This window comes from Balaenoptera acutorostrata, chromosome 4 (assembly GCF_949987535.1).
Source record: "Balaenoptera acutorostrata chromosome 4, mBalAcu1.1, whole genome shotgun sequence".
Taxonomy (NCBI): domain Eukaryota; kingdom Metazoa; phylum Chordata; class Mammalia; order Artiodactyla; family Balaenopteridae; genus Balaenoptera; species Balaenoptera acutorostrata.
This window is the reverse complement of record NC_080067.1, coordinates 151,865,624-151,877,745: the sequence shown is the minus strand read 5'-3', so window position 1 is coordinate 151,877,745 and position 12,122 is coordinate 151,865,624. Positions and strand designations below refer to the sequence as shown.

The 12,122-nt window shown below is 52.4% G+C and overlaps 1 protein-coding gene across 1 annotated transcript; it reads left to right on the top strand.

Annotated features, from left to right (window-relative positions):
- The first annotated feature begins 1,809 nt into the window (after positions 1–1,809).
- S100B (S100 calcium binding protein B) lies at positions 1,810–8,470 on the top strand. The gene is made up of 3 exons (XM_007172624.2): positions 1,810–1,906; positions 4,807–4,945; positions 7,220–8,470. The coding sequence occupies exons 2-3, from the start codon at positions 4,808–4,810 to the stop codon at positions 7,358–7,360; spliced, it is 279 nt and encodes a 92-aa protein (XP_007172686.1). The 5' UTR covers positions 1,810–1,906; position 4,807; the 3' UTR covers positions 7,361–8,470.
- The last annotated feature ends 3,652 nt before the right edge of the window (positions 8,471–12,122 follow it).

Here is a 12,122-nt window from a genome sequence, read left to right as displayed (position 1 = left end):
AAGTTAAATGGGTTTGTGATCTGCATCGCCCCCTGCTGTGCTAACCCTTTGATGGGGCATTAATTTCCCAGGGGTGACACACAGCTTCCGGTTCACTCTCATGATAAGGGAAAGTTGTCCCAGAAGTATGGCCTGGAAATAGCTTGGGCCGTGAGCCTTGGGTTTGAGTTGACCGGCCTGGTCCCCAGCCTGTCCCCACACCCCGTAGCTGGGACCTGAGCCACGTGCTTTGGCCCTGCTTCCTCAGCTGCCCCACAGGGAGAGCAGGCTTGTTTGGGGAAGCACAGAACTTGCCCGCCTCCAAGAAAGGAGCAGCTGTGCTCTGGGGGCTTCACACGGGTGCCAGGCGCCACCCCTGTGGGCCTTAGCCACGTCCTGGACTCTGGGTCTGCCCTTCAGTGTGCACAAGAAAAACTTTAGCCTGCTCCCTCAGGAGTAAAAAAATAGTTTGGAATTCTCTCATCCAACTACTGGACTCGTGAGCGCAGGGCCTGCCCTCTGGGCGCAGACATCGGCCTCCTGGGACAGCCAAGTGCAGGCTGCGTCCCGCCCAGCTCCAGGGCCCACAGGGAGGAGAGGGGCCGCCCATCCGGATGAGACGGGCTTTCAGGTGCTGTGAGGCCCCGAGGGTGGCATCCTCAGATACGGGCTCTGAGTTGATGCTAAGTCCTGGGGCCGCAAACCGGCCCTGGACCCACCAGTCAAAGGAGGACTCTCTGGTGGTCAGGGGGAGTCTCAGCCCACTCACGGGGGGCCCCGCTGGTGCACAGAGCGCCCCTGTAGCTACTTCTCAGCGCCTGAATGTACAGTCAAGACAGACATGCTTGGCCACTGCGGAATCCCCTCGCTGGCTCCCCTACGTGTGGCCACTGTGATAGGGAAAGCTAGTGAAAGTACCAAGAACAAGACAACTGTGTCCACAGACACCCTTGTGTGCTGACCCTTCCGCGGCTACTGTGAACCCGAGTCAGCAGAGGGCCTGATTCTGGTTCACACGTCCTTTGATGAGTCTGGGGCCGGTGCGTTTTGTATAATTTGTCTAAAGGAAGGCCTGTAGGGAGCCTCTCAAGACGGCAGTGGGGAGTCTGGACTTGACTTACCTTGGCTGGTTGTGAGGCCTCCGTGAGGGACCCCTGCCTGCACCTCCCCTAAACCAGAGCATTTGGACAGGGCGTGCCTGGGCACTGTGCTGCTCTGACAGTCTGCGGCCACTCACCCCGGGGGGATGGGGAGGCCTTCGGGTGGGCCTGGCATGTGTCCGCGATCATATTAAACTATTCGCCCCACATTTCAGTCCCTGCAGACGCTGGGCCAGTGGCTTAGCTCGGGATACTGATGTCCACAGGCGTCCCGCCTGAGGGTTAGTGGGGCCAGAGCAGGGGCGAAGCTCAGGGCTCTCCCCACTGGAAACCGGCTCGTGGGCCCTGAATCCCCCGCATTCAGCCTGCGCTTGGCTGCACATTTGCTTTGTCGGTTTCAATCAATAGTTCGTCTCCTCTCCCCACCCCCATCCTTGCCTTTAGAGGAACATCAATATTCATGCATAAATTTTAAAACAGCACAAAAAGCTGACTCCCCGCTTTCTGCCCCACGGGCCTTTTTCTTCCTTGGCCCGAGTGCAGGCTTGGCTCCCCAACGAGTCCCCGGTGGCGCCGTCAATGCGGCCCTGTGTGCAGCCCGGCAGCCCCAGCACCCCCGCCCCGCGCCCGACCGGCTGCGGCGCCAGCTGACGCGCAGGCCCCGCCCCCCACCCCGCCCTCGGCCCCCATTGGCTGCCTGGCCCGCAGGGGGACGTGCCGGCCCCGCCCCCGCCCGGGAACGAATAAGAGGCTGCCTCCGCCCGACTCCTGCTACTCAGGACGCGGCAGCCGGGAGGTTCCAGGAGCGACCACCAAGGACCGCCGACGTGAGGACACTGAGGGGAACCTGCTCTGGTCTTTTGGGGGCAGGGCCCGGAGGGTGGGCTTGGGAACTGGGTGGTAGTTTAAAAGCCCCTTTAGGATAATTGGCAGCATTTCAAAAGTGTGAACCTTACTACTGCTTTGTGGACACGGCTCCCTCAACTCGGGGCAGCTAGAGGTCCGTTCTGCCTGTTTTTGTCGCCACAAGTCGGGGAAACGTCACGTCTGGTGGCTCAGGTGATTGCTGCAAACAGGCCTCTTCCTTAACTCCTTGAAGACCAGGGGTTTGCGTCCCTCCGCGGAGAAGGACAGGCGGCCTGATGCTCCGAGCGAGCGTCTTGCCTTGCTCCGCGCACATGTCAGGGCGCCCTGGACGCCGCGCAGAAACCACAACACCTGGCAAGTGAGGGGGCCTTTGCAAGTAAATTCCACATCGAGCCCAAGAAATTGCGGTTTACGGCGGGTTTCACCTTCCTCAGTCTTACAGTTTCTTGGGGAGATAGGGCCGCTTGCCCAGAGGGACTCCCACATCTTGTGTGATGCGTCCTTCTGAGGAGTTAACCCCCAAAAGTTCTCTTGTTTTCGAAATAAAAGGTTAATGTGGAACATTCATGGAATGAAGTGAAAGGGAAACATGGATATTTGATTTCCATTTCTCTTAAAAGACCATCAATTTAACCATCAATTGGGAAGAATTTAACAGGAAAAACTTTAAAAAGTTAATTTGTAGTGTGGTTATGAAGAAAATCACATTTTATGGAGTTTTCGCATGTGGGTTATATATTTTATGCCTTTCCTTTAAAAAAAATCCCGCTAGTCATACTTCACACAGAAAGTAATTTAGCCTCCCCGTCCCCAAATCATCATGAAGCTTGAGAAGCATAAGGGTCATGCGAAAGTTTCCTGGGTTTTTTGTTTTAAAAAAATTAATAATTGAAAACGAATGCAAAGGATAAGAATGTATGAAATGTTAAAGATTTTAATCCATCTGCATTATTCTATCTATGTGTGATATATCTGATTTTTAGGGACTTAGAGCAAAACAAAGTATACTGATTATTAATAGGGTGAATTTAGCAAAGATCAGGCCAAGGCAAAAATCCTCAATCCTTTTTCATTTGAAAATCAGAAACAAAAATAAAAATTTAAATGTTATATTCCAATTTATTTTTAAGATGCAAAAGATATTCAACCCAGGAATGGTTTTGCAAAAATTAGACATAATTCTTTTATTTATTTTTAACTATGACATTGCAAAGATTCTTTAATGATTAGAACTCAAGGCCAAAAGTTGGCAAATTTCTCTCGCTGAGTGTCTCAGTTCTGTGAAACAATTGACAAGCAGTCCTTTGTAAACTGCCTGATTCCCAGGGTTGAACAGCTGTTTCCTTAGGTTGCAGGCCACGGTATAAGGTATGCGCTGGGACGGGAGATGGAAGCCTCCTGCTTCGATAAGTGCAAGTGCGGAGAAGTGGATGGCGACGCCTCCATGAATACCAAGTGCCTGGCAGTGGCCCAGCCTCCGGCCCATTTGTTCTGGCTTCAGGGCTGGTGTCGGGGAGGAAGACATTTCCCTCCACCCTTCTAGGTTCTTCTGGCTGGTCTAAGAATTAAGTAGACGTGAGACAGGTTAACAGGAGAAACTCAAACCATAGTTTAATAACATGCATACGTGGGAGAGACCCAGGAAGACTGACTGAGTCACTCACAAAAATGCCCCAGACCTTCACCTTAAATACCATGATCAGCTAAAGACAAAGGAGGCTGTTGGGGGGTGGGGTGGTCTGGGACTTCAAAGGGGAGGAAAGCAATTCAGACGGAGATGGAAAAGCAAATGTTCGGTAAAGCAGTGTTTGCTGTGCCAGGAAGACGTGATGGGACACAGAGTGGACTCAGATCTCTAAGAGTTCCCCTGCCCACCCCTGGGCCATATTCTCTGCTGACATCTCTAGTGAGTGCTCCATTCCCGTAACAGGCCCTCCATCTAAATTCTGATTCAGGCAGCTAAGGGGGAAGGGCAGTGTTTCTTCCTGAAACTTCAGGGCCTTGATCGTTTTCAGCCCAAAATAATCTGCATGCCAAAGAGACATTTGGGGTGGCAAGTTCTGCTCCCTACGACAGCTTCGTCAGACGACCGTATAATACATGTGTGTTTCTGGTAGTCAAGGTACCTTTTCTTGATCTTCATTTTCAAAAAATTTTGTGGCAATTCTATCATATTTATTTTTCCAGTTGAATTTTACAGCTGTTTTTTGGTCATGTTCCTCACCCATCCAAAAAACAAAAAAATGCCATAGACATTTTTGTTAAAAATTGAGTTTTAAAAAATGAGTTAAATTTATATATCCATTCGAAGGAAAGTAAGTTCCTACATTTTATGACCTTAGTATCTTTTGGAAGGACCTGCACTTTTCTTGCTAAACTTATTCTTAGTAATACGTGTGTGCTGCTGTAAAATAAGACTTTCCCGCTATGTTTTCTAATTGTTCATTGACAGAGCATAGGGACCCTATTGACTTTCGTATCCTCATTTGGTTCCTAGTCACCGCAGTTCATTCTAACAGCTTGCTCCCCTGCTCTGTCCTCTCATCTTGGAGCCAGGGCAGAGGGGGCCTCCAGGGGGGTGGTGGAAGGAGTCAGTCTGAAGCCCCTTCACTGCTCTGCCTCTGTATTTTGGCTGAAGTTTCCCATTGGCCAAACCAACCAGAAGCCAGAGGGCGTGGGAACAGAGTAAAGAGAACGGGGGTGGGGAAGAGTGGTCCCAAGGGGTGACCGGAGAGATGCACCCCTCTGAGCCCAAAAGGGGAGGTGAGCCAAGGCCGTCTTGCCCCTTGGGGGCTGAGGTCTGAGTAGGTAACACCTTAACTGTTCTGTGCTAGAAGGCATCTTTCTTTGTGGCCCCCAGGATGTCTGAGCTGGAGAAGGCCATGGTGGCCCTCATTGACGTCTTCCATCAGTATTCCGGAAGGGAGGGTGACAAGCACAAGCTGAAGAAGTCCGAACTCAAGGAGCTCATCAACAATGAGCTTTCGCATTTTTTAGAGGTGAGTCTTGCTCTTTAATACTGACAAGTTAATCTGCTCTCCTGTCTGCTTGTGAAAACACCTGCCCACTTTCTCTTCTGAGCTGCCCTGAAGGTGGTTCCAGGTCAGTGTCAGGACTCCTAGGTTGTTTCTGAAAACGTGTTTGCACTGATGAGCCCTCAGTACAGAGGCTGGCTCAGGTAGGCCCCACCATATTCATTCTGTGTGCAGTAGGAGCATCAAGGAAAAACTGCTGTCTCAAATGCAAAAGTACAGGTTCCAAATAATACTGCCTTTTCTCTGAAAAATCTAAGGATGTACAGCAATAAAGATGACAAAATGGGATGGAAAATATACTCATGACTTACCGTGGGTCACAGTGAACATATAAGAAGGCTGTTAAAAAATAAGCTTTTGTTCTTGGGAAAAGGACTGTTTCAGCTTTTCCTGCATGGTTACATGGTGATAAGATGCCGTTCACTCAGCAGACGTTACTGAGCTCTCAGCTCGGTCGATGCTGGGAGAGACACAGGCCCCACGACCTGATGCATCACTGAGTGGCCACAAGCTGCTCACAAGAGAGGCCCCGGGGCCTTGCAGGGGGCTCTGTGGGGTGAGGGGCCTTGGAGGGGAACTTGAGAAGCTGCGTGAGGGCGCCCAATGAGCCCCGTCCTGCCCTGGCAGCTCCTGCTCTGGTGGACGTGTGTCCAGGCTTTCCCACCCGCTGCCTCCACTGCCCTCGGATCAGCCACACGCATTATCTCTGTTGCATGAGCCCCGTGTCCTCGAGGCAATGAACTGCAGTCCACCTGGTGCCTGACCTTCCCTTGGTGCCCAGAGCCAAGGTCACTGAAGTGACCAGTCACACGCAGAGGAAATGGCCAGACCATGAACCAGTGCACTAGTGTCTGACCAAGAGCTAATTCCGGGGAAGATACGAGAGCCCCAGGCCAGGGCCCTGCCACACAGTGGTGGGCAGCTGTCCTCCTGGGCAGGCTGGGCCACTGTGTAGGACAAGGCCCAGGCTCCATGTCCCATGTCTGCAGGGCTCCTCCCGCCCTGCTGTCCCCGCCCCGCTGTCCCCGCCCCGCCCAAACACCCCATTGGCAGAGGAAGAGGCCTGCAGGCTTGGGGTGGGACCCCCTAGTCTGATTCTGGGGCTGGTTTTCTCAGGCATCCAAGTTCACCGAGTGGCAGCTGCCCCACGTACGCTTTCATTTACCTGGTCCCCCCGATTCTGCCTCGTAACCTAACAATCAGAAGAAGGGCCCTGATTCTTCCGTAAAACGAATTGTTGAAAGGATGAAATGAGACAGTGCTTGTCAAGTGCGGCTCAACAAGTGCAGCTACTGTCATTAATTATTGATTTAAAACACAGAAAAAGCTTAGCGTGTGGGAACCACAACTTGTAAAAGATAAGTAATTCACAGTAAGTGTATCAAGGTATCATGAACATTGCTGGCCTGGTTTTATGAGGTAGTTTCTGTTTGGAGGCAAATCGATCATGTAATTGAAATTAATCTTTTAGCAGTTGTGTATAGGTCCCACCCCAATGCCCACAGGAATCTCAACCTTTTACATGTTTTACATCCAAGGCAGCCACTGTACATTACACTCAACTTCTTCAGGCCAAGCTCTCCTGCCCTGAGGACTGGTTATTCAGAGCAGTCCGCTCAGTGTACATCTTTCCTTCACTGTGTCCGTTCCTCTGAGACTCTTTCACCCTCACTTGGCTGCACGTTGGGCAGAATGTCAGGAAAAGTCCCAGGACACCTGGAAGGCAACTCAAGTGGCAAAAAGACACAAGAAGTTAATAAATTTAGGGTATGTTCCCAAGAGTTATTTCAGCCAAAAACCGCTTTCAAAACATGAAAATCCACTGGAAGCCCTCACTATAGGGCCTTCTACACACAGAAGCAATGAAAAACTTACAGGGGCCAGAAGTTCAGACATTTGCATATAATATGCTCAGGCTGATCTAGACCGTGCTATTCTTTTCTGGGTATTTTAACACAAACAACCCGCAGTTTTTCAGATCTTGGCTGTTCCATTCAGTTTTTAAGTAGGCCAGGCCCCACTGGACCTAAAGGAAGGTGGAAGACAAGGCTCAGACCCCCAGAGACCTGCCAGCCAACAGCCTCCCGGTCACAGGAGAAGTCCTTTCTGGCATTTTGCATTTCATGTCTTAGGTTGTTTCTGATACAAATTATTAAAGCCAGCCAACTTCTGATCATGTTTTGATGTCCTTATACTTCATTTAGAAACAAGCTGGACAACTGCTCTTATTTCTCTTAGGAAATCAAGGAGCAGGAGGTTGTGGACAAAGTCATGGAGACACTGGACAACGATGGAGATGGTGAATGCGACTTCCAGGAATTTATGGCTTTTGTTGCCATGGTTACCACTGCCTGCCATGAGTTCTTTGAACACGAATGAACTAGAGAAAGCAGCTGGGCTGTTCCTGTAGCAGAGACGGAGGTCGGGCAGGGAAGCCAAGGCAGGGCTTGCAGGGTACTAGGGGCTGAGCTTCCCAGCTGTGTCGTAGCTAATTAGGGAGCTTGATTTGCTTCGCGAATGAAAAATTGAAACCTCTTTCCAAAGGGCTGTTTTTAGTGGCCCCCAGCATTATTTCAGCGCTGTTAGGCATCCGTGTTAGCTGACTGGCCCCAGGGACTCTTGGTAATCATCACTTAGGAAAGTCAATCCTCAGTCACAAAGCATGTGCTGTACTGGCTATCCTGGCTGTGTAGACCCCCTAACCCAGAAAAAACAAACTGATTACCAGAAATGCCTGGAGCACTGTGGTTTCCGTAAGCCTCCACTACATTTAAAAACACAAAGCTTTGTCCACCATCCTTTGAAAAGGCTGCCCTTCATTAAATCTGCTCATCACTGGGGCAAATGAAACCTAATGTGGTTGGGTGGCCCGACAGTCTGTCCCACCTACCAAAGAGCATGGTCACATTTAGAGCCCTTTCCTACAGGTGAGCTGTGATTATTGAGTGAGTAGTTAATGCTAACAGTTCTAAATGGAAAATCTGTTTCACAAGCCAACAAGTACTGACATTGTAACTGTAATCAGAACTGAGAATCAAGCGTCTACATTCAGTGGGGTTCTCCCGACAGGATCACACTTTGCTGGCTCTATGGGGCGTGGGGCAGCGGGGGCAGGGGGCTCGGGCCGGGTCTCAGCTGTGCCTCTGGAGACAGCTGTACCCAAGCACCCACGCCTCCTGTCCTGCCTGTAGAATGAGGGTTATGACGGATGTGTTTGGTCTGTTGGTGAAGGTCATTCCCGACCTGTCTGTGCGCAGACAGGGTCTGCTTGTGGCTGTTGGTGAAGCCAGGGAACTTTATGACCTTTATGCTTCTGTATCCACCAATTCAAATAAATCAAGTTACAAATATTAAGAATTACTTCCAGGAAAATTCAAATTAAGCTTATCCACCGTTTTTCTGTTTTGCTTTTTTTTAAGGACACAGACTTGGAAATCATAAACTAATTGGTCACTTGTATTTGCATTAAATAAAAAGCACTGTAACAAGCCTCTGTAGCCGTAAAACATGAAATAAAAGCTAAATTCCTGCAAAACTGGGAAAAGGAGTGAAGTCCACGCATCCTGGCGTCATCAGGGCTGCAGATGCTGCACCTCCCAGGCCAGGGTCAGGAAGCTTGGGTGGGGAGGGGCGGGTCCAGGGGAGGGACATAAAGGGGTGGGTCTGTGGAGGGGCGGGGCCATGGGGAAGGACATAAAGGAGCAGGGCTGGAGGGGTGGGGCCATGGGAGGGCCATAAAGGGGCGGGGCCATGGGAGGGACATAAAGAGGTGGGTTGTGGAGGGGTGGGGCCATGGGAAGGACATAAAGGAGCAGAGCTGGAGGGGTGGGGCCATGGGAGGGAGATAAAGGGGCGGGACCATGGGAGGGACATAAAGGGGAGGGGCGGGCCATGGGAGGGACATAAAGGGCCAGGGTGTAGAGGGATGGAGCTGGAGGGGCAGTGCCTGTCCGGAGGGATGACCTTCTCTCTCCTCAGTTGCTCACCACCTCCTGCTAGGAACTTCCAGCCTGGTGGGCATCACGTGGCCCTCTCTGGACCAGTTGCCAGGGAGGGGAAATACACTGGTCCTGGCAGGAACGTCAGAGACCAAAAGTGGCCCCGAGTGGGCACCAGCTCTGCAGGGGGTCATGGTGACTTGCTTCTCACTTTATATGTGCTTACCTGGACCATGTATCCTTGGTGAACTTCATGCAAATTATCAGTATGTCATTTTGATGTACAATCCTTTGTCTTGAGAATGTATGACTGTGCCGTCAACTTTTAACAGGTGGAACAGTTCTCAGAGTTTCTATCTGTCTTCCAGGTTATAATCCTCTGTTTGTCTTGAATAAAATTCCATTTTTCTTCTTGATTGCTAGTTGAATTTTTGTTGACACAGGGACATGCCAGGGTGGGGAGCCTGGAGGGTGGACCATGCCTGTCTGGCTCAGCCCAGGGGCCAGCATAGCCTGTGCACGAAAGGTCAGACGGGGATGGGGAGGGGAGCTGGCTCTGGGCTGTGGTGCTGCGGTGGACGTACCTCTCCAGCTTGCTTTCCAACCACGTCTCTATGCCTCTGTTCATCACTGCTTTAGCCACAAGTTGAATAAGTCTCTGCTGGTACTTCCCTTGCCCCCGTTGACCCAAGAATCCCAAAGCGACAGTTCCCAGATGTCCACTGTGCTTCCAAAGCGCACAGGAAAGAACCCCAGTGCCCCAGCCCCCAGGGAGCCTGCCTAGGGCCGCCGCTGAGTGTGCCCCCTGACCCCACATCCAGGGGATGCTCCTTTACCACAAGGAGGGAAGCTGCTTCTCAGCATATCTGCATGGCCATCTTTGGGGCTCCTGGGGGCTTCCTCTCACCTACTACCATGAGCTCCAGTTTGTAAAACGTCCCTCATCCTCCTCTGACCTGTCCTCAACTAGAGGCACCGTCTAGTTCCATGAGTGGGTGGTGATGGTCCCACACGGCCCCTGGCAGGTGGCATCTCCAGGTGGGTAGGAGGGTGCCTGGGGCATGTGGTTGCAGGGATGACCTGTCTCAGGCATCACCAGGGAAAATCAGGTCCCGACTTTAGCCAGGAGCAAAGACAATTCACTCAGGGCCTCAGAGAAAGGACAAGGGGAACTCTGCCCCAGGTTGCCTTCCCCACGGTCCAGTTCAGCCTCACAGGACTTCCTGTGCTCTATCGGTTTATCAGCTTGATCCACAGCCGCCCAGAGAACTGTCCCTGAGAGCAACATTGAGTGTCTCGGGGCGAGACCCTGAGGCCATGGCCAGGATCCCATTTGTTGGCCCCGCAGTGTCAAGTGCTGTCAAAGAGTCTGGGGCCTGCTGGGGACCCACCCTTCACCCTCTGGACAGCGTGGACCACCCTGGCAGGCACGGCTGCCCCTGCCCGCAGTCCAGGCAACAACATCGCCAGACTTTCCTGCCACCAGAGGAAGGACTCCTCAACTCATGACCACAGCAGGAGGGGGACTCGAGGTTTCAGGGCCCCCCCACCGCCGCACAGAGTCCCGCCATACCCCGTCCTCGAGGCCTGCGGGGACCGCGATTCCTGATCCCTGGCCACGTTCCCTCCTTAGCCCTGGCCCTGCCCAGAGAACCAGGAGCAGTGACGTGGAGGTGGAGGTTGGGTAGGCGCAGGCCCCCCGGCCCTCCCGGCCTTCTCTGGCCCTGGGGTCAGTTCCCAGGGCCTCTGCCCGCTGGCTCTCACTCCGCCCACCATTTTAGACCTGACCCTCCCCAGCACCGGCCCTGCTTCCCTTCAGCTACAAAGGGAAGCGAGCTTTCCCCTGGGCCAGTGGGGGGCCCCACTGTAGGTTTCTTCCTGGGGACAGCTGGTCTCCACAGCATGACAGCCCCTTGAGCTCCATGAGCCTGTGAGCTGCTACCTGCTGGACCCCACCCTCGTCTCCAAGGCAAGGGGGGCCCTTCAGCCCTGGCCTGCCCGCCCCCAGCTGAGGCCCCAGTTTGACAACTCTTCCCGGAAAGTTCTGGGAAGGCCCACATCTCTGCCCCATGAGGTTTGTTTGCTGTTGTTTCAGGGTTTTGATTTTTATTTACTTTGTTTTATTTTTATTTACTTTATTTGTTTGAATTTTCCAGTTCAACTTTATCACATTTATTCAAAGTCAATGAAAAACAAGTCTGTTTTGACGAACACCAAAGATTATAATCAAAATTAAAATCGGGCTCAGACGACAATTGTCTCATATGAGCCTCAGCAGCCAACTTACATGGTTCATAGCATCGAGATTTTCTTGAGCAGGACATTTAAATTTAGGGATCCATCCCTCTCTGGCCCAGGAAACTTGGGTTCTTGTAACTGCAGATGATGGAGACCTCTGGGCATCAGGAGACAGATTGGAGGACAGTGGCTCTCACCCTTCACCTCAACCAGCTGGAGCTTGGACGTGGCCTGGGCAGCCCCTGTGCTGGCAGCTGGGTGGCCTTCGGGCCAGGCAGGCGTGGACAGGGGGTGCCCAGTCCCTCATCCTGAAGCAGAGAGAGGGTCCTGCACCCCTTTAATTATGACACTCATGGCATGTCTGCTAGCAATCGGCAGAGTAAGACCCTTTCACAACCTCCTCTCACTGCATTTGTGGAGGAAAGGACTGGCCTCTTGCAAAGAAGGGCGTGCGAAAAAGACACGCTATTCAAGCACATCAGCAGGAGGCCAAGGAGGGAGGTTTGGCCTCTCGGCTGGAGCTGGAGCAGAGCCGAGGCTGAGACTGGCAACCTCCTCAAGGACAGAGCCTAACCCCAGCACCATTCATTTATCATGCAGGTCCCTGGAGTAGCTCGCACACAGAGGAGGCCACCCCTGAAATGTTCCCCTCTGTGCTGGGTTCGGTGCGGACACTGGGTCATGTGGGCCCCACAGAGCCCTGAACAGAAAACTCCCCTGGGAGCTTGTTAACTATCCCAGGCACCAGGCGTCCCAGATCTGGGATGTGACCTTGTCTGGCTGTGGGACTGTCTTAATAAGAACTCAGGTGAGGGCTTCCCTGGTGGCGCAGTGGTTGAGAATCTGCCTGCCAATGCAGGGGACACGGGTTCGAGCCCCGGTCTGGGAGGATCCCACATGCCACGGAGCAACTGGGCCCGTGAGCCACAACTACTGAGCCTGCGCGTCTGGAGCCTGTGCTCCAC

Excerpts from the sequence above, each read along its gene's own strand:
- S100B (XM_007172624.2), top strand. The coding sequence starts at position 4,808 with ATGTCTGAGCTGGAGAAGGCCATGGTGGCCCTCATTGACGTCTTCCAT. Across the intron at positions 4,946-7,219 it reads AGCTTTCGCATTTTTTAGAG|GAAATCAAGGAGCAGGAGGT; the intron begins GTGAGTCTTGCT and ends TATTTCTCTTAG.